The 24,285-nt window shown below is 35.7% G+C and overlaps 1 protein-coding gene across 5 annotated transcripts in view; it reads right to left on the reverse strand.

Moving 5' to 3' along the window:
• The window catches only part of Nbea (neurobeachin), a 551,973-nt gene that overhangs the window by 417,463 nt on the left and 110,225 nt on the right, over positions 1-24,285 (reverse strand). For all 5 annotated transcript variants that reach the window (XM_036189952.1, XM_036189948.1, XM_036189950.1 and 2 more), the window contains exons 11-14: positions 15,609-15,717; positions 8,254-8,406; positions 6,947-7,115; positions 120-199 (exon numbers count right to left, since the gene is read on the reverse strand). In XM_036189952.1, the coding sequence (XP_036045845.1) occupies positions 120-199; positions 6,947-7,115; positions 8,254-8,406; positions 15,609-15,717 (511 nt within the window). The remainder of the gene's footprint in view (positions 1-119; positions 200-6,946; positions 7,116-8,253; positions 8,407-15,608; positions 15,718-24,285) is intronic.

Here is a 24,285-nt window from a genome sequence, read left to right on the forward strand (position 1 = left end):
GTATTGTAGAACAACTTGAAAAGGCATGCTTAATAATTTAATGATAATGATATTTATACTTTGACAATAGTAGTTCCTTTTCACCAAATCATTGCAATTGTAAAATAAAGTTATTTCACCTTTAATATGAGCTGTTTCAGAAAAAGCAGCATAAAAGCCCGAAGTGATATGATCTCCTTCTGTGATGGTCGGGGACCATCTGCAACAAAAATAAGCCATGCCATTAAATAAGCATAACACAATTATATTTAAATTCTGTAGAATTATATATTAAATGTTTCAAAAATCATAATGGTTGCTGCTGAAGTTTTACAATTTCAAAACTGTAAGAATAAAATTAATTTTCAGGCTTTTGGCAATTTCATATTATTTCCTGAATGTTAGGATTTAGGAAAAAAGAGCTGCTTTAAACTTCCAATATATCATTGCCAGTGAAAAATGTAAATCCAAATATTATCATGGATGTTTTTCTCTTATTTTTTATTAACAAATTTCCTAATATTTCTTTGGCCTGTAAACTTCTCCCCATTTACAAACTCTTCCTTTAATCCCATGCATCATACAGAAAACTGTCCCACTCTACTTCTTCATGATTATTATTTTCGCATCCTTTTCTCTCATGTGCAATGCACACTGTAGTGAGCACCAGCAAATGCTGAGTCAGTAAATGAAATCAAGCATGGGGAGTTAAAATACACTTATTGGTTCCATTGTTTCTAATTTTAAAGGATTCAATTGTGAATGTCTAATTCCCATAAAAATGAGAATTTGAAAGGATCTGTACACTGTATGACACATAATAAAACACAATTTTAAGCATAGCTAGACTCACAAAAAGTGTTTAAACATCAAGTGTTTCTTAAAGCAATAAGAATTAATATCACTGCTTTATATATTTTCAAAGCATAATTCCCTTGGGTATCCTTTATAACATATGATTATCCACTCACAAACATTTCATGCAGATTAGTGCAATTGCAAGCAAACTCTCACCCAGTGCATTCATCTATTATTGGAAACACACCTGTTCCACATTTTTCAAGTGTTAGTTGTATTTTTGCCCACTGTTATTAATCAATGGCAAAGTACCTAACCCTTCTTGTTGATACTTGACATTACTTTCAAAAAGCATGTCTCGCTGTGAATTACAACACATATAAAAAATACACAAATGTCTTTGTGAGTTTGAGGCCAGCCTGGTCTATGGAGCGAGATGCAGGAAAGGCGCAAAGCTACACAGAGAAACCTAGTCTCAAAAAATGAAAAAACAAACAAACAAACAACCCCCCAAAAAAATACACAAATGTTTCAGGTTAGTTTTTACTTCACTGTAAGTATGAAAATGATAGTATTGCTGAAATATAGGGCATGTTAGGACCAAATGTGTGTGAAGCATGTGAAGCACTGAGGCAGTGATTCAATAATTTAAATTGTAAACATGCAGTAATTATTAGCTATAAATATGCTTGTCACACTCTTTATAATGGGAACAGCATGCTGCAGAGAAACATACTTATGTTCATGTTGTGTGCATGACATGAATCCAATTTTAGTAAAAATCAAAAGCAAAATATAAAATAAAAGTAAGATTTATTGAATAAATTTAAAATAAATTGCAAAACGAATCATCACTGTAAACCAGTGGTTCACAACCTTCCTAATATTGCAACCCTTTAATACAGTTTCTTATGCTGTAGTGACCAAAACTATAAAATTACTTCATTGCTACTTCATAACTAATTTTTCTGTTATGAATCATAATGTAAACATCTGATACGCAGGATATCTGATGTGTGACTCCACCCAAAAAAGGGCTCCAGACCCACAGGTTGAGAACCACCGGCTTCACACAACTGTTAAAACTGAGGTAATGGTATAAATGTTAGAACACTGATTTAACAAGGTAAAACAAGAAAACATGTAACTATGTACATATAATTCAATGGCAGCCAGTTCTCACTATGGAGAAAAGATTGCAAATACCAAACGTCTTAAAGCTGGGCTGGGCCACATGACTTCAATAGAGCTATTAATAGAGCTATGTGCACACATATAGTTGTATATCCCATACCTATCCACTAGGAAAACAAAGAGAAAATATGCAGAAACCCAACAGGCACAACTAACATTCATCTCTTAGTTTTCAAAACTTCATATCCATTAAGCAGGCAAGGGTTCTTTGGAGAAACATGGTTAGGACATGAAAGGTATAAAAAGAACCAAGAAAATTTTATGTTATGGACAAGAAAGCTATAATAAGAACCAAGAATATTGTGTTATGCAGTAAGAAAATATTACAAAACTTTGAATCTCTGCACAAAGGCACAACATAACCTGTGAAGCTTCTTACTGGGCAAATCTGGAAGAATACAAGCATCAAAATACATAAGGATACCACCCAGGAGACAGGGCACTATTCTTTGCCAGGTCCTTTATCAACATGTTTCCATGTTGCACTGGAGTATGCCATGCCCGTTCCGGTATAACATGCTAATGTGTTTATGAAATAAAACAACAGAATTCACAGTATGGGACAGATTTTATGGCAACAGAAAACTAAAGTACAGGGCCCTTTCAGAGAAAGTTACCAGCTGCTAATATAATACACTGAATAAAAGAGGAATTCAAAACTCTATACTAATATGAAAAACTGAAAAACAAATACATACAGAAGGAAAACACATTCTCTCTGATAGCAGTATGCAAACTATTATGTTAGAAAGGATCCCTTTTGACACTGACAGAGTAAGATAAATCCCATCACGATTGATCTCGAAATAAGTAGGTGAAGCTTTGCTGCAGAAGTAGACAAGACCCCAGACAAGCATTCACAGTTAACACCACTAGACACAAGTCAGCTGATCATCATATATCCCACTGACAGGATAGATTGAGACAGAAACAGGATTTCTGGGCTATTCCTGTCAAAAATGAGAAAACCAAATCACCATGAAAAAATATATATACAAAGCCAAACTGAGGGGTCTCCAAAATCTGTCTTTGCTTTTCAAAAATGTCAAGGACATGAAAGGCCAGAGAATGCTCAAAGACCCAGTATACAAAAAGGAACACAAAAGTGACTAGGAAAAGCAACTCTCCTGCAACTGGCATTTTGAGAAGGTAAGTATTATATTTTGTAGAAGTGCTACCAATGAAGTAATTGATAAAATTTGAATGGGGCCTTTGGTTAGAAGCAGTATTGTATTAATACTAGTACTCTAATTTTCATAGGTACTCCACTATAACTTAGCAAAGTACCTTTATCTTTGGGGAAGTACACAGGGAAGCATTAGAGATGGAATAAGAAAACATGTGTTCTATCACTTATTTTTAACTGATACAAAGAATAATGTATATACTTAAGTGTTTCACAAAAAGAGATGATGAGAATGACAAACTTTTTAGTCAGCATTCCAAGGATCAGGCTATCTGGTGAGGGGCAGACTGATTTAATATAGTAAAATGAGAAGATATGTAAATCTACCAAAGATGTAAGTAGAGCTCAGTTTTTTATATAACTCTTAGTAATTTTTAATTTTTGTAAAGTTATGTTGTGAATCAGAGGTTAAGCTGAATGACAATATGGTTTGTCCACAGTGGAGAATACCACAATTTAGCCTTTCAGAACATGGGCTCCAAGCTCTTCCAGGCTGTAAGTCACATAGCTGTGATTCATACTTTAGAGAAGTTGATGTAAAGCTTTCAGATTTTTATTGGAGAAAATATGGATGGCAGGAATAACACCTACAATGTTATGTATGTATCTGAACATGTTTATGTATCTCTAATTATATTACACGTTATTAAAGACATAAGCAAAGATTACTCAACAGAGACTGACTCTGGGCATAATCAACTTAAAAGTCACACGATAAACTATGACAAGACAGAATAGACATGACTGTCACTGACAATTATTGAATGTCATCTCAAAATAAAAAGTAGGACTACCAGAATATTAGCATACTAATGCTATTTTTTCCTTCTCAAAGAGATTGGTATAACTATACTAGCTGATACTACTGTGAACGTTCTGAGAAAATCCCTACCACACACTGCTGGTGAAACTATAGACAGGTAGGACATTTATGGAAAAAAAAAACATAAAATATTTCTAATTAGTCCTTTCTTGTGAATTCTTAACAAATCAGAGATAGTCACATAAATGGGAATAGGTCACCACATTTTTTTATGGAATTATTAATTTAGAACATATAACAGGAAGCATGATTATTATAAATGGGAAAAGTAGTTTGCACAGAAAAGCTGAACCATTTTCATGGTGCAACTTACTGACAGGGGAAAGACCTGCACTTTCAACTGTGCTTCTTCCAATGCAGTGGACTGTGAGTGGTTCTCTTTGGAATAATTTTGTACTCTAAAGCTGTACTTCCCTATGATTAGAAAACATGTCTAGCCATTCTGACAGGTGTAAGGTGGTATCTCAGAGTTGTTTTGATTTGCATTTCCCAAATAATTAGGGATGTTGAGCAATTCCTTAAATGTCTTTCAGCCATTTGAGCTTCCTCTGTGGAGAATTCTGTTTAGTTCTATAGCCCATTTCTTAATTGGACTGTTGGGCACTTTGATGCCTAATTTCTTGAGTTCTTTATATATTCTGGATATCAGCCCTCTGTCAGATGTGGGGTTGGTGAAGACCTTTTCCCATTCTATAGGCTGCTGCTTCATCTTGTTGACCATGTCCTTTGCTCTACAAAAACTTCTCAGTTTCAACAGGTCCCATTGATTGATTGTTTCTCTCATTGTCTGTGCTACTGGTGTTATATTTAGAAAGTGATCTCCGGTACCAATGTGTTCAAGAGTACTTCCTAATTTCTCTTCTATCAGGTTCAGAGTAACTGGATTTATGTTGAGGTCTTTGATCCACTTGGACTTAAGTTTTGTGCATGGTGACAGATATGGATCTTTTTGCAGCCTCCTACACATTGACATCCAGTTATGTCAGCACCAACAGGTTATGCTAGAGAGGATGTGGAACAAGGGGAACTCTCCTCCACTGCTGGTGGGAATGCAAGCTTGTACAGCCACTTTGGAAATTAATATGGCACTTCCTTAGAAAATTGGGAATCCATCTCCCCCAAGACCCAGCTATAGCACTCTTGGGCATATACCCAAGGAATGCTCAATCATACCACACGGGCATTTGCTCAGCTATGTTTGTATCAACTTTGTTTGTAATAGCCAGAACCTGGAAACAACCTAGATGCCCTTCAACTGAAGAATGGATAAAGAAAATATGGTACATATACACAATGGAGTACTACTCAGCAGAGAAAAACAATGACATCATGAGGTTTACAGGCAAATGAATGGATCTAGAAAAAATCATCCTGAGTGAGGTAACCCAGACTCAGAAGGACAAACATGGTATGTACTCACTCATAGTAGGATACTAGATGTAAAACAAAGATGACTAGCCTGCTACTCACAACTCCAGAGAGGCTACCTAGAAAACAGGACCCTAGGAAAGACACAGGGATCACCCAATGACAGAGAAATGGATGAGATCTACATGAACAACCCAGATGACAGTGGGAGTAATAAAGGGCAAGGTTTGAGGGAAAGAAAGCATAGGGGAGCAGGAGATCCCAGCTGGATCAAGAACAGAAAGGGAGAATGAGGAATAACAGACCATGATAAATGAAGACCACATGAGAACAGGAATAGGCAGAGTGCTCGAGAGGTCCCCAGAAATCCACAATGATACATCCTCTGTAGACTGCTGGCAATGGTCGAGAGAAAGCCTGAACTGACCTAGTCTGGTTATCAGATGGCCAAACACCCTAACAGTCGTGTTGGAACTCTCATCCAATAACTGATGGAAGTGGATGCAGAGATCCTCAGCCAGGCCCCAGGTGGAGCTCCAGGAGTCTAATTGTCAAGAAAGAGGAAGGACTGTAAGAGTGTGAATTGTTGAGACCAAGATTGGAAAAGCACAGGGACAAATAGCCAAACGAATGGAAGCACATGAATTATGAACCAAAGGCTGTGGAGCCCCCAGCTGGATCAGGCCCTCTGGATAAGTGAGATAATTGAACAGCTTGAACTGTTTGGGAGGCATCCAGGCTGTGGGACCGGGACCTGTCCTTAGTGCATGAGCTGGCTGTTTGGAACCTTGGGCTTACACAGGGACACTTTGCTCAGCCTGGAAGGAGGGGACTGGACCTGCCTGTACTGAATCCACCAGGTTTAAATGAATCCCCACGGGAGTTTTGGCCCTGGAGGGGAGGGGAGGGGGTGAAGGTGGGAGTGGGGACAGGAGGGGGGAGGACAGGGCGACCCATGGCTGATGTGTAAAATTAAAACACAAATATAATAAAAAATTTAAAAAAAGAAATCATGTCTATATTCTTAAAACACAAAAGCAAACAGAAAAATTAAAGCAGTTTCTACTACTCTCAGGTCAAACAACATATCTGAAATGAAAGTTAAAAGCAGTCTAAATACCATAAAGTTCAAAGGACTAGAAGTCACATCTACCCATTTTTAACATTATGACTGTATCTCCCAGAAATCCCCATAAAAAGCATTTTGGTGAAAATCAAGTGCATTTAAAAAATATCTTTATTCCAAAGTATTTTAACACTATAACAGTATTAATACAGTTAATTTATTTGTTTATGGGTGAAGCATACATGCCATAGCATGGTGGTCCATGGACAACTTGTAGGAATCAGTTCTCTTCTTTCATCATGTAGAGCCTGAAGATCTAACTCATGTCATCAATTTTTTGAGGCTTACAAGCACTGAGCTGTCTCATTGACCCTAGACTCTTTTTTTTAACCATATGCAACTTCTAAGATAATACTCTACCTCAAGAGAAATCAAAGAGCTAAAGGATAACTGTGGTCATGCATATGTGTCCACTTTACTTGTACCCAGGATCTAGACAAACACATGAAAATGGAAATGGAGGGGTGCTTACCTAATCCTTTAGGTGTAATACCACTGCTGTCAGCAGGATTAATGACCCAGTAGTAATATTTTAATGTGTGCATTAACTGCAATACTGTTCCAACTCTTCGTATGGTGGTATAGATGGTAGCAGTTCCAATAAACTCAGCAGACAAGTAGGTATATAAGGAAAGTTGAACCTAATATATAATTAAAGTAAGTTTAAGTGCTTATTAAGTATAAATCCCATTTTAATTCAAATGCAAATTGGCAATGGTCAAACAATTACAATTTCTTGTGTGATTTAAAATAACTTTTCTTAATAGCCATTTATATCTTAAAAAGTGATAATCAAAATAAACACCCAACAAAACTGATTTCAATAAAGATAATACACATGACCCAATTAGGAAACAAGGTTCTCTATCTAAGGATAATAGCCACTATCAATTATAAATGAGACTCTAATGTAATTGAGGCTAATCTTATGAGAAATAGAATAATGTAGCTGTGTGTAAGACAGCTCCTAAGGAAAGGATCTATTTGTAGTTCCTTGAGCACACCCTTACTCAGGGGAACAGCTGCAGTGTATCAGAGAACAGACACTGCCATAACACATGCCAAAGGTTTCGGGACTCCACCTTCTTCGTGCAGTGTCCCCATACAGAGCTATTATGTAGATTTTGACCATATGAACATGACAATCAAACACATTAGTTAGAAGAGGGAACAATTATTAGCTGTGGATTTACTGCCATAAATAGTGAGATAAGGTCTATTAAAAAAAAAAGGAGTTAAACATTACTCACTCGGTTATGAAAAAGATTTAAAAGCTACAAAAGACAAACCCAAATCACTATATTCCTCATACAGATCTAAGTTAGGATTAAATTCAATTATATTACATAAGGCTTTCATGTAAATTTCTAGAAAAATACTGTGGTTTATGTATAGGATTTTTAAAAAATATTTATGTCATGATAAAACATGAGTTCAAAATGAAAGTAATTTCCTAGTCTCAGTGATCACAGTGTTCTGTTCCCTTTTCCTAGTCTTTAATACTTGTGCGTGATTCTCTTTGTTGACAAGCTATAAATCATATCTAATAACAAAAAAAAACTCAGTTCTACACCAAGTTTAACGTTTAACTATAGTTTCATTTATTATATTTACATATTCAAATTTTTATCTCTGCCTTACACTGACTAGAAAATATGCAAAAAAAAAATGTTGAATGTTTTCAACTGGACACATTAGATTCAATAAATATAAACTGTAACATTAACTTTACTTTATAACATTAAACTAAAAGTAAATAAATAAACCTGAAATACAGACCTTTGCAGGCGTGTGTATCCAGATGGCTGGGTTGAATAAAATGTGGTCACAAAGCTGCTTCAGTAATGGTGCTCCATGAGATAAGCCATCGAGGTATTTTGCAAAGGATAAAAACTGCTCCAAGACAGCTCTGGTTATGTGAACTCTTGATGACTAAAGGCAGAAACAGAAAGTCTATCTAGAAATGTCTGTGATATCAAATTATATATTGTTTATAGAAATAATTCAAATAGTCCCAAAAGTTTAAATTAAAGGCACAAACATGTATATTGTCTCTTAGTAAAAATGAAGTTAATGCAATTTTATGATATTCCTTTGGGGTGATACCTTATTATCTAAAGCTCTGTCCAGTTACAGGTAAGTAACTTTTCAATATAAACAAGTAAAGTAAATTATGAATAAGAATCTCAAAATGAGCCGGGCATTGGTGGCGTAAGCCTTTAATCCCAGCACTCAGGAGGCAGAGGCAGGTGGATCTCTGTGAGTTCGAGGTCAGCCTGGGCTACCAAGTGAGTTCCAGGAAAGGCACAAAGCTATACAGAGAAACGAGAAACCCTGTCTCGAAAAACCAAAAAAGAAAAAAAAAATCTCAAAATGACAAAAGATCCTATAGAAATTAGGGTAAAATTACTTTTTGAATTTAATATGAATATTAGTTAAACATTTACTGAGGAATTACAGAAGGGACTAGAAGATAAAAGATCAGTAACATAGTGTCTTTCTTGAGGAAAGAAAGGTACATAGATTAGAGGATCTGAGACATAATGAATAAGAACCATTCATAGGCCAAAGTAAATGCTATTGCAGAGAATGTTTATTGTACACACAGTAAAACTTTGAGTTGCCAATAAAACTCAGTTTTGAAGAAAGTTTTGTAAAGATTAAGTGTGGATCTAAATATACTCTCCAGTAGCATTAATGGGCATAAAAAGACAACCGTCATATTAAATTCAAAAAGTAAGCAAGAACAGAAATGATAAACTAGGAGATTAGAAAAGATAAAAAGAAGACAGCTTATGCTGGAGAGAATGTGGAGCAAGGGGAACTCTCTTCCACTGCTGGTAGGAATGCAAGTTTGTACAGCCACTTTGGAAATCAATATGGCACTTTCTTAGAAAATTGGGAATCCATCCCCCCAAGACCCAGCTGTAGCACTCTTGGGCATATACCCAAGAATGCTCAATCATACCACAAGGGCATTTGCTCAGCTATGTTCATATCAGCATTGTTTGTAATAGCCAGAACCTGGAAACAACATAGATGCCCTTCAACTGAAGAATGGATAACGAAAATATGGTACATATACATAATGGAGTACTACTCAGCAGAGAAAAACAATGACATCATGAGGTTTACAGGCAAATGAATGGATCTAGAAAAAAATCATCCTGAGTGAGGTAACCCAGACCCAGAAAGACAAACATGGTATGTACTCACTCATAGTAGGATACTAGATGTAAAACAAAGATGACTAGCCTGCTACTCACAACTCCAGTGAGGCTACCTAGAAAATGAGACCCTAAGAAAGACACAGGGATCACCCAATGACAGAGAAATGGATGAGATCTACATGAACAACCTGGATGACAGTGGGAGTAATGAAGGGCAAGATTTGAGGGAAAGAAAGCTTAAGGGAGCAGGAGATCCCAGCTGGATCAAGAACAGAAAGGGAGAATGAGGAATAACAGACCATGATAAATAATTACATGAGAAGAGGAATAGGCAGAGTGCTTGAGAGGTCCCCAGAAATCCACAATGATACATCCTCTGTAGACTGCTGGCAATGGTCGAGAGAAAGCCTGAACTGACCTAGTCTGGTTATCAGATGGCCAAACACCCTAACAGTCGTGCTGGAACTCTCATCCAATAACTGATGGAAGTGGATGCAGAGATCCTCAGCCAGGCCCCAGGTGGAGCTCCAGGAGTCTAATTGTCAAGAAAGAGGAGGGACTGTAAGAGTGTGAATTGTTGAGACCAAGATTGGAAAAAGCACAGGGACAAATAGCCAAACGAATGGAAGCACATGAATTATGAACCAAAGGCTGAGGAGCCCCCAGCTGGATCAGGCCCTCTGGATAAGTGAGACAATTGAACAGCTTGAACTGTTTGGGAGGCATCCAGGCTGTGGGACCGGGACCTGTCCTTAGTGCATGTGCTAGCTGTTTGGAACCTTGGGCATACACAGAGACACTTTGCTCAGCCTGGAAGGAGGGGACTGGACCTGCCCGTGACTGAATCTACCAGGTTGAGCTGAATCCCCATGGGAGTTTTGGCCCTGGAGGAGATGGGAATGGCGGGGAGGGGTTGGGGAGAAGGTAAGGGTGGGAGTGGGAGGGGGGATCCCGGACAGGGGAACCCATGGCTGATATGTAAAATTAAAACACAAATATAATAATAAAAAAAGATTTAAAAAAAGAAACCCAATTGTTCTTAAAGTGATTACTTCAATTGATTGCTTTATATTTTTTTCTATTTTGTAATTTGTTTTCATTTTTACAAGTAAAATAATCTTTAAAAAAGATTCAGCAATACAGTAGTAGAGTGCTCTCCTCACATATGTGAGACATTTGGGAATACACACACACACACACACACACACACACACACACACACACGGGATTTATACTTGGACAATTAATAGGAATAAATCTTAGGCAGAAGCATCACAATGTGCACATCACAGAAATGTAAACTCTAGGATTTAAGCCACATGACATTAGAATTTTTAAATTTACTTATTGTTTTAACAATTTCATTCATTTTTCAATGTATTTGAATCCTTATCACCCCATATCACCATGTCATATACCGATCCTCCTTACAAGGTCAGGGAAGACAGCTGTGAATCAGTATCTTCTGGACATGACATGGCCAATATCCCCATGAACACATAATTATGAAGTATATGAAGGCAAGTGCTGTGCATAGATGTGATCTCAGCTGAAGGTTAAGGAAGGATGACAATGGGTTCTAGAATAGCGTGGTTGGAGAGTTAGTTCAAAAGAAAATAAGGAAGAAGCCTGGTGAAAAGGCTCATTGACTTTTCATGCAGAAACCCAGGTTCAATTCCCAGCACCCACACAGTAATCAAAATTGTTTGTAACTCCAGTTCCAAGGGATCTCTTCTTGCCTCTGCAGGCACTAGGCACACAACTGGTGCACAGATATACATGCAGGCAAAGCATCCATATACTAAATAAATAAATCTTTAAAAAAAGAAATGGAGGAAATGGAAAGGAAGGAGAGGGGAAAGCTATGTAACACATTAATTGTATAGGTAAATGTATTTGGAAATAGAATAAGAAATATTAGAAAAAACAATTACAGTGCCCACTCAGAAGTAACTAAACAACAAATAGTAGCACTGATTGCTATAAGGAACAACTTATGTTGAATAAAAGAATATTTGTCCAACATTTATAGGATATAATGGCTTAGCAGAAAATTCCTTTTATTGAAAAAAATCACTCAATACATGTATGGGCATGTGTTATATAACTGTGGGAATTATTTTAATTGGTAAATGTGTATCATGAAATAATCGAACCTTAGTATCAATTTTGCTTTTCCAAGATACCAAGGATGAGATCCACCAACCTAACTAAATCATATTAATCATCTGATGTTTGGGGACAGGTGACAACATTTATTTCAGAGACCCAGCATCAAACTCTAGCATTTTCATTAAAACAAATATAGACAAAAGGAAGGCAAGACCTAGGCTGACAGATCAATTAGAAGGTAAGAACTGTATATGGACACAAGAAAGAAAATTTGTCTCTTTACCAGGATGTAAGGGGATAGAGCAAAAACCCTGTATACATGAAGGAGAACAGCTGTGGAGACAGCATAAAAAGGACATAGACAAAGCTGGTGTTTAATATAATTTAAGACTTATATAACAAAACCTAACACTGAATTCACTGTTTAGATAGTTCTGTAACTTTCCTTATCTTATCACTGTGCTTGGGAAATTTTCTTGCCTGTTGATGTCCAGTTAAAAGTTTGACTAGTTTGATCCATCAGCAGGTTGTTACTGGACAGAAAGAAAATGAAGTGGGGACATTGTTGTACAAATCAATACACTATTACTTTATTGAAGACATCAATCCACTCAAGTACAACACTCTTCTCTGAGTTATAATAAATAATCATTCTCATCGTTCTCCAGATCTAGCTAAATTACCTTAACAATACTTGCAATTTACTTTTTAAATAGCCAGACATTAAAATTTTGTTAATAATTCAAGTTGAATGCTCTGTCAGTTTCTTGACAAAATGAAGACTGATAAGCTATTGTTATCATTTGGATGTGAAGTACTGTTCAGTCTCATGTATGGAGGGCTTGGCCCCTAGCTGGTAGCACTATTATAAAAGGTGATAAAAAGTTCAAGTAGAAGCAACTAACTAGAAGTAGTCACTACAGACATACCCTAGAAAGAGATAAAGGATTCAGGTACGTCCAGAAGAAATTTAATAGAAGACTGGAGCAAGGTACTGCAAAGACCAGCATGAATGTACATGCACATGCTTGTTGCTAGGAGAAAGGCAAAGTGGGATGACACAGTGAAGTCAAGCAAAGTGGTAACATATGATGCCAGAGGTATGAGATTAACAATTCAGTCAAAAAAGGAGTAAGAACATTTAAAGAAGTAGTGTGAGTATAAGTAAAGGATGGAATATGTAAATATACTGGCCAGTTTTAGCTATTAGCCTGAAACAGCCTAGAGTCACCTAAGAAAGTATATGGACTGCTCATATTAGACTTCCCTGTGGATATACCCACAGGGGATTATGTTGATTGTTAATTGATATAGAAGATCCCAGCTCACTGTGAGTGGCACCATTCCCTAAGAAGGTAGTCCTGGGCTACAAAGAAAACAAGCTAAGCATGGGTCTGAGCCATCCACCTAGCCAGCTGGCATGTATTCTTTCATGGTTTCTGCTTCAAATTCCTGCCTGATTTCCTGTCCTCACTAACTCAATGATAGGCAGCATCCTGTAAGCTAAAATAAATGCTTTTCTCCCCTAACTTGCTTTTGTTCACTATTTTATCACAGCAAGAGATATAAAACTAGAAAAGTAACTAATGTGGAAAGAGGATCATATTGGGACTAAGATGGTATCCATGCATGTAGTGAGGAAAGTAAAGAGTAGGAAACAGCAATTGGTTCTGCATATATTCTTAATGTTAAGTTTTAAAGATGCATTTATTGTATTTTTGTGTATGAGTGTTTTGCCTACATGTATGTATATGTACCATGAGCATGCCCAGTGACCAGTAAAGTCAGAAGAGGGCTTTTGGGTCCCCTGGAACTGGAATTATGGATAGTTATAGCCCACCATCTAGGTACTAGGAACTGTACTTGGGTCTTCTGCAAGAGCAACAAATGTTTTTAACCACTAAGATATCTTTCCAGTCCTGCATTTTGGATATATTCTGATGCCTAAGCATAATTATTGAGCGTTTGGATTTAGTGTGAGAAAAACTAGAGTCAAAATGGATTAAAATGTTAGCTCTAGCTAAATGATAATGAAATTGACTAAGATAAAAAGGACAACAGAATATCTGAGAGAAAAATCAGAAGCAATAATTTGTTAAGTGAAATTTGTGCATATCACTCACTGGACATCCTAGTGAGTACTGAAATGGAGAATGGAGGAGCTCAATTGAATGGGTTATAGGAGAAAAGGTTTTCAAGAATAAGACCAACAGGTAAAAGATAGTTTTCAGAAGGAAATAAAGAAACTGACACAAAACTGAAGAAAGACATTGCTGGAAAGTAATGTTGCAGCTGGTCTCAAAGTGAAGAAAACCTAAATAACCAAGCAACAAAACAAGGTCAGTGGAATAAAAGTTTCAACAATATGAATGCCAGTGTGGTGATTATCTGAAAACCTTACTGGAACAAGAGTGTATTTTCGAGTAAATAGAAGTTTTCTATTTCAAAATTAATGAATATGGTTTGCATAATAAGAAACAAATTAGAACTTCATATGGTGAAACAGAAAAAAATATTTAAAATATCAATATGATTATGACAAATTTCTATGAAAAAATTTTAAAATAAATAATTCAATTGGGTTTTGAAAAAAGTATAAAATCTAATCTATTGCAATAGATTATATTTTAAATTACAATTATTAAATGCACTGTCCATGAGATGAGTAATAAGAGGTGTCCATTATTCAACTTACAGTCAATAACTGCACCAGAAGTCTCAGATAGTACAATAAAGCAACAGGATAAACAGAAATAGTTATTAGAAAAAAAATTAAGTCATCAGTTTTGGATGATATTACCTCCACAAACAAAATGTAAAGGCATCTACAAAGGCCTATAATTAATGGAGTAGCAATAGCAGTACAAATGGTATGAACTAATCAATAATTCTATTTCTATGCAAATGACAAGTCAAAAACTAAAAAAGTGGTTAAGACATGAAATAACATGTTTGATGAAAAATCAGGTAAATTTTATACAAACAAAAATAGAAGACACTGTAAATAACAAAAAAAGATGAAACAAATATGTGAAGTGAAGGGTTTAATAAAATATCACTATAACAAAATGAAACTGCTTGTTTTATGAAAACTGATGAGTCAATGTATATAAAAATACAAAGACAAAAGGAGTGAGGTAATCTTAAAGAGCAAATAACAAACAGAGATGACTGCATTATCAACTATTCAGATGTACCAAGAAGGTAGATAAAAATTGTTCACTGCCTACAAAACAGAAAACAAAATCTTATTTTCATAATGTCCCTGTTTTACAGCAAAGATGAGATTGCAGTGCAGCAGATCCATTATCTTTTCAAATAAATGGACTAGTTAGACACAAGCGCATGTACTCAAGAATAGTGTTATATTCCAGTAAACCACTGTAGACAAAGCAGTGTAAGTCAAGAATGCAGTGAATCCACCTAATAGACTGGAATCTTAGCTTAGCAACATGCACACTTCAAATCTTACATTTTCCCCCTCATTTTGATAGGTCACTGCAAGCTGTAGATCATGGTCATTCTCTATAGCACTAGCACAGGGGAAATCTTTTTAAATTGAGTTTTCTTGAGACAGAGTCTTAGTGACCCAGACTAATCTCAAACTTGTATTTCTCCTGCCTCAGACCCCCTAGGCTTGGGAGAGAATTTTTCTCCAGTTTCTACTTTTATTCACAATTTCTTAATTCAAAATCAATGCTTACATTCAAAGCATAATATAAAATTATATTTAATTACCAAACAATATTATCACTAAAAGATCAAAAGGTAACTTAAGAAAATATGGTTAGTGATTGTCAACTATACCAGTGACAAAAGCTGCATACAAAGCCATCAATGTGTATCACTTACCTTTTCAAGCAAGTAGCCAATGACTAAGAAGCCTTTTCCACCCAGCATCTGTTCTTGCATGGCTACTGAACTTTTAAGTAGTTCAACGAGGAATGCCAAAAGAGTAGCACTGTGTATAAAGTACAGACAATTTCATTTTGTAGTCATTAAATATTTATTATAGACATAGTGCTCCATTTCAGTAATTTATTGTGCCAAACAATAACAAACATTCAAATTAATTTATATTTTGTTAAAAAATGCTATATGACTTTTAACATACAAACATGGACCTTCCCACAAATAAGAGGTGTGATTAGTTTTATTCTTCAAATTAAAAACAATAAACTAAAAAAATAACTGTGTAGTTTATATCCCAGTTAAGCATAAAATGTATCTATACATATATAAAAACTAATTCTTACTTTAAGTGAACCTTGCAAAAGAAACATATCACTATTCTATAATATATACACTATCATAATATTGTATTTAAAACAGGCTATAAAAATTTGAAATATGTACAGGAAATTGTTTGTGAAGAACATACCTGTTCTTAAACTTATTTTAGAACTATTGTTTATAAGCACTTACTTGATTTATAAAAATCAACCAGAGGAATTTCACATACCACTTATGTCCACACATGCCCTCAGAAAAGTTCATGAGAGCAAAGTAAAGAAATGACTCATGTATTATAGAAATGAGAAGCTGCTAAAATTAATTACACAGTGCACACAAACATATAAAATCAGATAACAGTGGGTACCAGACAAGATAAGCACTTGGTATATACACTGAATGAGTAAATGAGGAAACAAAAGGAAAGTGACTGCAAAGAATTAAGCTTTGATAATCTATTTCTTCATGAGCTGGAGATATATTTTCAAGCAGCAGCACTGACACATGAATGAAAATATACAGCCTTCATTATATGTGCTTAATGCAGTTAGAAGAAATTGCCATATACTAGACTTTATCAGGAACTGAAATACTACCTATCCAAAATGTTTTGTAATATGCCTCATATTGCCTATTTATAATAAACACAGCAGTATTTTTTCTTAAAAATATTTAAGGAAATTTGATAATGAGGAAAGCTCAACAATTATAAAAGAAATATATTTAAGTGGACTTTAACTTACTTAGCTCTCCTAGTTTCAAAAGTATTGACAACACACTTCTCCAGTAATTTGGACTGACTATCTATCTATCTATCTATCTATCTATCTATCTATCTATCTATTTATTTTTCTATTAGAGTAAAAAAAGTTCTCATAACAAGAACCAACAGCAAAATGATCATTACAATTATTATAAAGTGAACTAACTGAACAAACTACTTGATATTCTGATAAACATACTACCCAGAAATAAAGTACTTCATCAAAGGAAAGTAAAACTCAATCACATTAGCTAGTTCTACATCCTTATACCATACACACAAAAAATGAAAATTAATATTACCAAACAGTGATACTCGTTTTACTTTGTCTCTGAGCCAAAGGTAAGTATTTCTAAGGAAAACACAACTAGCAAAGACTTCCTTGGGATTCTGTAAAGAAGCTATTAAGCAATATAGTTGATTTCAAATGAATTGGGTCAATAGTCAAGTCCATTTCACAAACAACTGCTTAAATCCTCTATTTTGTATAACATTTCTGTTTAAATGTTTGAAAATAAAGCTACTGCATAGACATTCCACAATTTTCAAACCTATTCATGGAATTTCACCTACATGTGAGTTAGGAAAGTGGGTTCCTAAGCATTAGAACTGTCAAAACAGAAGACTCAAGTCTGCCTCACAATGGTCCCTATGATACATTAAGGAAAAGCTGGAAGTATTCTTTGAGAAAGTCACACACACATGCACATAAAATTACAAAGATGCCGTGGACTTTTATAAATCTTTCATATCACAATATTATTCATTTGCAGTCATGTACTGTGTGAACACAGGCCTCTTAAGTACAGTGCCAATCCAGTGCAAAAGCAGAAGGACACATTTGTTATAGTTCCAAAATGTGAACACAAGATTATGTTGTCCATAAAACATTGATTCCACTTTGGTATTATCCGTGACAACAGAAAATGCAAATGCATTTGCTAACCAAAGTATTTGTAATTTATACCTAAGACCAAATGCAATAATAGTACCGCATCTTTAAAAAAAATCTTAAAAATAAGGTATTTTTGACAAGGTGGACTTAATAGTAAATAGATGGCCATCTTTGAAGATGTACAATTTCAAACATAATTTAACAAACTTACCAGTAACTAAAATGCATCGGATTGTTGCAGGGCTCACAATAAACTTGCAAAATTCTGTGTACTGCCATACAAAATTTCTCTCCATTCTTGCCTATTTCCAACTCCCCTAGATACAAAGGCAAATATAAAGGATACTTCAGCCCATTCCTATATCTCCTGCATTCCACTTCCTGTCTACAACACATCACTTCATGTGTCAGGGTCTAAAAATAAACACTAAGCCAAAAGAAAGGCAAGCAGCTCTGTCAGCCAAAACTAAGACAACATAAAACATGGCTGTGCAAAGGGCAGCTTCAGCCAGCCAGAGACAGACTGTCAGAGGGTTCCTGGGCAGATTAGAAGGTATTAATTATTATGCAGTAATAGAAAACTGCTAACCTTTTCAATTAAAAGTACTATACTGTACTATTTTGAAAGTAACAATCCTACTTTAAGAATAGTTGGGGATTTTAAATCCTGTCTCCTTTGAAGGGTAATGACACTAATAATCTACTATGGGACATTTTCTCTTAAAAAGTTAATTACCATCTTCCATTTCTTAATAAGCTTTGATTAAGTTAGCAAATAATATTCATGTATCATTATTTGTGAAAGCTAAACATCAGAGGGTGAAGAGGTAGCATGATACCAACAACTCGGGATATTTATTGTCAGGGCCTGCTCACCATCTCAGTAGAGAATCATACAACAGTTGTGAACAACATATGAGAATATTTAGTCACTATATTTAATACAAATAATTTTAAATGAAAATATATACACTATATTTTCATTCCATTAAAACGTATGTGAATATAGATCGACTTATTTTCAGTGCTTTTTCCACTTAGTGTTTCAAAATAACTAATGTAGACTACTCATTGATAGAATCAAGAAAGTTTTAATATCTTTGGGTACTTTTAGTATTCAGATACACAAGATATTGCAAAGATATGCCTCCTTTGTAAATGAAATTAGAAGGAATGAACATATAATCTATGAACATTTCTAAAGCCATCTCATATAAAAATAGAATCTGAATACTTGATTTTTATATTAAAACAAACAAGCTATCATATCTCAGTTGGCTTTCAAAATAAACATCTTTTTATTAAAAAGAATGTAATGAACCTATGCAAAATTTAAAGATTTTTGCTGAGACCCAATACCTCTTCTCTTTAAAAATGGTGAATTTAATATCTTAAAAACCCTATAGGCAAAATGAGTGTCAAATTAAATTCAAAAGTAGATTAAGATATCCTTATAATCTTTTGAAAATATCATTTTCCACCTCTTTAAGTAGCCTAATGTTAAAATAAACTAAAATATTTCAAAGATTATTAAAATCACATAAAATACCTACTACACCATAGATTCTGTGCTATTTTGTCACCCCCAAGTCAAGATGATCATTCTGTGTGGGGTGCAAAGCAAGGTCAAGGCTGATACAAAAAAAAAAACAAACCTGTGAGACCCTGTCACAAACTGATAACGGGTGAAGGGTCTGTGTAGGAGGGGAAGGTGATCCAGGGATATAGGTAAAAGGAGAAATGCTTACTTAGCATGTGTAAGGCAATAGATCTAATTCCCAGTACTTAAAAAAGTTTTTGTAAAAAAATAAAAGAATCAATATTTCAGAAGAGTTACCCTCCTTTACAGAACAAAATGAGAAAGGCCTAAACCAAGTTCCTAACTGCAATAGCAGTTTTTGAACATGGTGCTCCTAAAGACATCACTTTCGAGTTCTGCATGGAAACACTAACACAGGCAAAGCCGCCTTACTCCGTGTGTACAGAAGCTTCACAACAGAGGAAACTGCTTCAGTACAGCAACTGCAATGCTGGTAGAAGAAAGGACAGACAGAAAGCATGGGGGGGGGTAGCACGGGGTACCTTCTGGTTATTTTCTCCAAGAAATCTCTGCTCCATTAATTTCAATGTTTTCATTTGGGTGATTTAAACATGAAAATACTTAAGAGATTCGCAGAGATGTTCTAAAACTGAAGTATTTATATCTTCATCTGTTATATGTTGTGACTTTATATTTCAACATCCTACATCTGACAGATACAAAAAAAACTTCAAAGGCTAAAATTTTACTATTTAAATGTACCAATGAAAGAAACAAAAATGTTAGATGTATACATTGCCTGGAGAGATGGCTCATCAGTGAAGAGCACTGGCTGCTCTTGCAGAGGACCAAGGTTTGGTTCCCAGCACCCATATGGTAGCTTATTTGTATCTCCAGTTCCAGGGGATCTGGTGCTCTCTTCTGGCCTCCACAGGCACCCACAAATTAAAATGTCCTTGTGCTCACCCTTCTGCTTTGGACTCACATCACCTCAATACCTGTAACGTAGCAAGAATGCTTCTCTGTCACTACAGCTCTGACTTTTTAAGAAAGTCATGTAAGTGGAGTAAGTACGTGATCTTCCAAGGTTCCCTTCTAGACTTCTATATATTGCCCAAATTTGAGATTCATCCGAGTAAATACATATTTCGGAGTATTTTTAATTCATAAATATTTCATGGTAGAAATTGATGAGTCATTTTGGACAACCTCTTCATCTCAAGAGTGCACTAGGGTTACAGCAAGGCAGTATGAATAAGGCTACTATGAAAATAAGGAAGGATGTGAGTAGTTTCCATTCTTTTCTCATAAACACCACCAAGGAGTAGAAAGCTAAAATACACATGATATGGCTGACTTTATATAAAACTGCCAAACTATATTCCAAAGATGTACTTTTTGGTAATCTTACTAATACTGGTGTTCTGCTGTGGCACATCACTGCTAGCACTGGCAGCACAGGTGTTTTTGTTGTTGTTGTTTTGTTTTTTGTTTTTCTTTTATTCCCCTGGCCATTCTACTAGGTGTACAATGCTATCTAACAGTGATAACCCTCTAACAGCAATGTTGAAAACCTTCTTGAGCTACTCTGACACATTCATTTTACTAATGTGTCTACTTAGGTGGGGTTTCTTTGACAATTTTTTAATTGGATTATTTTTTTATACTTGAGTGTGGTGATATATTGTGTACCCTAACAAAGTTTGCTTGAGGATCAGAGGACAGAACTAGCCACTAGATTAGACATAGAGGTCAGGCAGTGTGACACAAATCTTTAATCCTATCACTTGAGATCTCATGCCTTTTCTTGGGAAGCACACACACCTTTAATCCTAGGAGTAATATGGCAGGGCAGAGAAATATATATAAGGTGTGAGGAAACAGGAACTCACTCTCTTTAGGCTGATGATTTCATAAGAGGTAAGAGCTAGTGGCTGCTATTCTTCTCTGATATCTGGCTCTGGATTATTTATTAAAACACCATCTAAGATTCAAACAACACCTGAGGGCTAACAGTGCTTTGTATACAATTGAAAGAACACTTCTTCAAATAAGAAATAGGCTATTATTTCAATCAGCAGCATGTCTTTTCATAGCCTTTTTGTTTGGGAATTCCATACATGTATATAATGTGTTTTGATCAAGTTCTTCCCCCTATACTTCCCCTGAGATTCCCTGTGTTCTTTTTCTTAAGTCTAGCAAGTCCACTTAGTGCTGCCAGTATGTGCATGGGTATGCAACCATCTCCTGAAGCATGGGTAGCCTCTTAAGGTGAACAACACCTCCAAAAAGGATAACCCATTTCTTGTACCATGGTTTTTATTTGATAGTTACAGTATCTGGAAGAGGTACTGATCCTTCATTATAGGGTAACACCATTTAAACTTTTTAAAAATACATTACGCATTTTAGGAAGCTTTACAGAAGCAAAAAGTAAAGCTTTTGCAAACTGGTATTGCCACTATGGATACAGGATGGGATCTTGCTCGAAGAGCTAGTACCAGACCTACTATATTGTCCATTCATACCACTGTGGTGGTCTGAATGAGAAGGCCCATAGGTTCATATATTAGTATGCTTAGTCCTCAGGGAGTGGCACTGTCTGAGAGGCATTACGAGGTGTGCCTTGTTGTGGATGAAATGTGTCATTAGGGGTACATTTAAAATGCTCAAGCCAGGCACAGTGTCACTCACTTCCTGCTGCCTGCAGATCAGGATATAGAACTCTCAGCTACATCTTCAGCACCATATCGCCCTGCATGCTGACATGCTCCCTATCATGATGATAATGGACTAAATCTCTGAAACTGTGAGCAAGCTCAATGCTTTCTCAGAATTGCCGTAGTCATGTTTCTTCACAGCAATAGTACAATGACTAAAACAACCACCTTAGGCATCTACTCAAAGGACACTATATACAACTACTACAGAGATACTAGTTCACCTATGCTTACTGCTGCTCTGTTCACAATAGCTAGGAAATAGAAATAGTCTATATGTCCATCAACTAATGAGTGGATAATGAAAGCAGAGTGCATTTACAAAATGGACTATTATTCAGCTGTTTAGGAAAAATAAAATGATCACATTTTCAGGTAAAATGGATGGATCTGGAAAACATGATAGTGAGTGAGATAACCTAGACCCTGAAAGACAAATGTATTTCTTTCTCATTTGCAGAGGCTGGTTTTGATATATATGTTTAAATCGGAGTACCTGTAGAAGTGAGGAAGTGAGTAAGGGGGAGGGGTAAAGGACTTTCAATGAACAGGAGATAGAATACACACGGTATGAAAGGGGCATGAGCAATAACAGATGAAGAAGAGTTAACTGAGAGGAGGCAAGGTGGAGTAGGAGCATGGGAGGATCATTACCACTAAAGGTGTTTCATCCCATTTTATTGATCTTGATGATACAGTGTGAATATTTTCTTTTATGAATTAGTTTTGGTGTCATAGACTTTGTCCAGCCTGTTACAAAGATTTCCTCTTATATTTCCTCTTTTGTAGTTGTATGTTCTATATTTAGGCTTTTTTTTTTTTTTAAGCAAATTTTACTTGGGATAAGTTATTTAGCTTGGACAGGTGATTTGGGACATATGACTATTTTCCTGCCATTATTTCAAAGTGCATTTGTACCTTTACCACAAAATGAAAAGAAAAAAAAATCCAAGTGTTTATGTGTGTTCTTCATTGAGGTACTGTAAATCCTAAAGTCAGCTAATTAAAATTCCCTCAATCTGTGTTGCAAATTAGTTTAGGCACCCTAGTTATTTTGTCCTCCTCATAAACTTTAAAGTCATCTTTTTCACACCAATGAATATAGGAGATTCTGACTGGTGTTCTAATAAATCTATATAACAAGTAATATAATCTAAATTACTATGCTGAGTGACCCTATCCAGAAAACTTCCGTTACTTTCCACTTACTTAAATATTGAATTTCTTTTATTAGCAATTTGCAGTTTTCAGGACTCAGAACCTATACATATCTCATGCAATTTATGCTTAAATACTTAAATTTTTACATATTCTTTTAAAAGTCTGTCTGTCTGCCTCTCTCTCTCTGTCTCTCTCTCTGTCTCTTTCTTTCTCACTGTGTGTGTGTGTGTGTGTGTGTGTGTGTGTGTGTGTGTGTGTGTGTACACATGCCTGCCTGCCTGCCTGCCTTTCTCAGGTGTGTATAGGCCTGTGTATGCTGGTACATGAAGAGACCAGAGGCACTAGTTCCCTTTAGCTGGAGTTACATATGGATGTTAACCATCTGATGCAGGAACCAATCTCCGAGGTTCTCAGGTTCTCTGCAAGAGCAGTATGCCCTCCTAAACACTAAACTATCTCTCTAGCCTCTGAAACCACTCTTGAAAGTATTTTTTAAATTAGGTGTCGTTTAGCACACTGTTAGATACAGAGAAACATAGTTTAATTTTGTTTGAGAATATTTAATCCTACATTTGCTAAAGAGTGTAAAACTACCCAACTAAAACTGGAATTTCATGTGTGTCAATTCCTTGAGAATTTGTATAAAAAATTTCATGTAATCTTTGAAAACTGATTATTGTAATTCTCTGTAACTCATCTTAGTTTGTCTTGTTGCCCCTGATATAGATCAAGTCCATATATACAGCACACGAGAGGCTTTAAAAACTGGATAGCCTCACAGTAAAGAATACTCCCCTTTCTAGGATCTCACTGACACTTTCACTTCCCTTATCAAAAAACAAAACAAACAAACCAACAAAAAACAACTGAGACTTTTTCTTCTCCTTCTTTTTATATTTTTCTCTAACTCTTCCTATATCCAGAGCTAGCAGTAGGAAAACTGAGACAATAAAAAATAAAAATTAAAAAAAAAAAAGAAAGCTCAGAGATAATTTGTCTCAGTGGTCAAAGGCTTGGCTGTGATAGTTTGGGCTTCATTAGAGCATCTGCTTTCTCAGAGATGAGACTGACTGCTAGAAATGAGGACACAAAAAGGCTGGATGAAGACAGGAAAAGGAACAGTAACTTCTCTACTAGAAATCAAAGGGTTTCTCTTAGAGATATAGTCATTCACATTCACATTCTCTGGTTTCTCTAAAATACCACCCCCACACCTT

Source organism: Onychomys torridus, chromosome 6 (assembly GCF_903995425.1).
Source record: "Onychomys torridus chromosome 6, mOncTor1.1, whole genome shotgun sequence".
Classification (NCBI taxonomy): domain Eukaryota; kingdom Metazoa; phylum Chordata; class Mammalia; order Rodentia; family Cricetidae; genus Onychomys; species Onychomys torridus.